At 26.0% G+C, this 2,451-nt stretch overlaps 1 protein-coding gene across 1 annotated transcript in view; it reads right to left on the bottom strand.

The window, feature by feature from the left end:
• Positions 1-781: 781 nt before the first annotated feature.
• The window catches only part of LOC135926659 (excitatory amino acid transporter 2-like), a 4,683-nt gene continuing 3,013 nt past the window's right edge, over positions 782-2,451 (bottom strand). Inside the window, exons 2-4 of the mRNA XM_065462588.1 lie at positions 1,622-1,816; positions 1,322-1,456; positions 782-1,156 (exon numbers count right to left, since the gene is read on the bottom strand). Coding sequence (XP_065318660.1) covers positions 814-1,156; positions 1,322-1,456; positions 1,622-1,816 — 673 coding nt within the window. The 3' untranslated portion in view covers positions 782-813. The remainder of the gene's footprint in view (positions 1,157-1,321; positions 1,457-1,621; positions 1,817-2,451) is intronic.

Below are 2,451 nucleotides of genomic sequence, written 5' to 3'. Positions count from 1 at the left end.
ATATTACCACATTTTTATAGCCATATAATATCTTTTTTAAACTCAAAGCACTCTTAGCAATAATATTTGATGAAACTACTAATCCTCAATAAAAGTTATGTCTAACTTAATGGAGTTAGCTAACAGCAATCAATAATGACTAGACAACTTTATTGAAAATTTTTTACAAAAGATATTTCAATTAATAAAAAAATATAATGTAAAAATATTATGTATAAAAAATACTTTTTTTTATTTACAACGTATTGAAAAAGAGTTATGCTTTAAATTTATTTTGATGATGGCGATGGTTAAAAAAATGTAATTATTTTATATCATCAATGATTCTATATTATTAATAATATATTTAGTCAACGTGTATATTTATGTTGGTACCTTTTATCACTTAAGAACATAAGTGAAATTACGTAATTGTTAAAATAAGTATATTAATTCAATTTATAAATTTTTATCGAAAATTGTAAAAGAAATAATATTTTTTTAAGTTAGTATTCAATTGTGTTGATATTTAAAATATAATTTAACTTAAAGATAAAATTTTAAGTAATTTGTATTAAATAGCGATTATTTTTAAAATGGAATAAAAGATTAAGGTCAAAAAAAAAATTTGAAGCACATATTTATTTACAAGAGTTAAATAATAAATATATTCAAATGCTAGAACAAGTTATGCAGTAAGCTATTTTTCTAAATTATACATCATCTTCCAATCTTAGTAATTTATTAGAAGAGTTGGATATTCAATAATTAAACTTCTAAAATAATTAAATACAATTAAAGTTTTGAGTTTCTACAATCTATCACCACCTTGGTCTATATTATTGAATCATCGAATCGCTTATTTGGAACAGTCAAATGCTCATCAGGGATAGAAATAAGGCTTTTAGACATTTGAGGAGTGCTAAATCGATCGTGAGAAAACTTTGACGAATTTCCGTTCTCATTTTTCTCATGATTAATATGTCCTGGGTCGAGATGTATCATCTCTAAATGGTTTTTATTACCTGATTCGTAACTATCCCTATCTTCTTTAAAAGAAGAATTCATTAAAGTATGTTCTGCATCGATCTTATCTAACTCGGCGCGACTTAGGTGATCGACTATACCGGCTCCTATACCATCGCCCAACACATTTACAGACGTTCTTATGCGATCTCTTATATTTTTAAATATTTATTAAATTTGGGAATTAGAATGTACATTAAATTAAACCTAATTCAAAACTATGTTAAAAATCATTAAAAATATATCTATAGGCACCACTGACCGAACTTACATCATCATCCAAATTTTATTTATATATATACTTATAAATACTTACAGTAACCAATCCACAGCAACTATTAGACTAATGTCTTTAGTCGGTAGTCCTACGGATGATAAAACTAATAACATAGTAACCAAACCTGCACTCGGTACACTTGCCGCGCCTATACTTGCTATGGTTGCTGTTAAGCTATAAAGATATTTGAATATAAATTTTTAGGATTTTTTTTGCATTAAACGATATTTATCCTTATTTTTCCGCTAAACACGAAGAAAAATTAGTAGGCAATATGTATTGTAAACAAATATAAAACAATGGTATGTAAGATTAAAAATAATTTTGAAAAATTTAAACCTAACTGTAATAATTTGTGCGGCATTTAGTTTAATCCCATTTATTTGAGCTATAAACAATGCCGCTACTGCTTCATAAAGAGCCGTTCCATCCATATTTATAGTGGCGCCAACGGGTAACACAAATCTGGTGACTCTTTTATCTACTTTGTTAATTTCTTCCAGACATTTAAAAGTGATGGGTAAAGTTGCAGAGCTTTATTAAAGTATATATATATTTTATTTTTTAATTTAATATTATGATGTCTATAAACAACAGTATACTCTTTGCTAAATCTGCTAGTTTTTTTAAACTCACTTAAAAAATTTCGCATTTCTGTAGTAATAATTCGTAGTTATCAATTATTACATTTGCATTCTCTGTTTTCCGAAGCTATGAGGATATTATTTAAGGGTCTGTTAGCCAGAATAATAATTATTTCAAAGTAAAGGGCTTTTCAAAGAGTTGTTTCCATAAAATTATCATTAATGATTACACTCTACTAAATTGAAATAGAGCAAAAAAATATTTTTACAGATGCGAATTATTTAAAAAAATACAACTATAAATATTAAGTAACATTAAATGGGGACAGAGTAAATCAAGATTTAAAAAATAAAAACACAATATAAATAAAAGGTTTTTTTTAAATTAAAATAGCACTTAAATCCAATTTGAGGGGAAATTGCCTTTATTACAGCTGGTTTATTTAAATTTCTATTCGTCTATTTACAAGCATATGACCTGTCAAATTAGACAAGTAAATTTAATAAAAAAGGATTACATTCTATGAGTTGAGCGATTATTAAAACGTTTATGAGTAACCAAGGTTAACTTTATCGCAGTGATGG

This window comes from Gordionus sp. m RMFG-2023, chromosome 3, assembly GCF_954871325.1.
Source record: "Gordionus sp. m RMFG-2023 chromosome 3, tfGorSpeb1-WG-v2, whole genome shotgun sequence".
Classification (NCBI taxonomy): Eukaryota; Metazoa; Nematomorpha; class Gordioida; order Chordodea; family Parachordodidae; genus Gordionus; species Gordionus sp. m RMFG-2023.
Note: the sequence above shows the minus strand (reverse complement) of the source record. Positions and strands in the feature narration are given on the sequence as shown.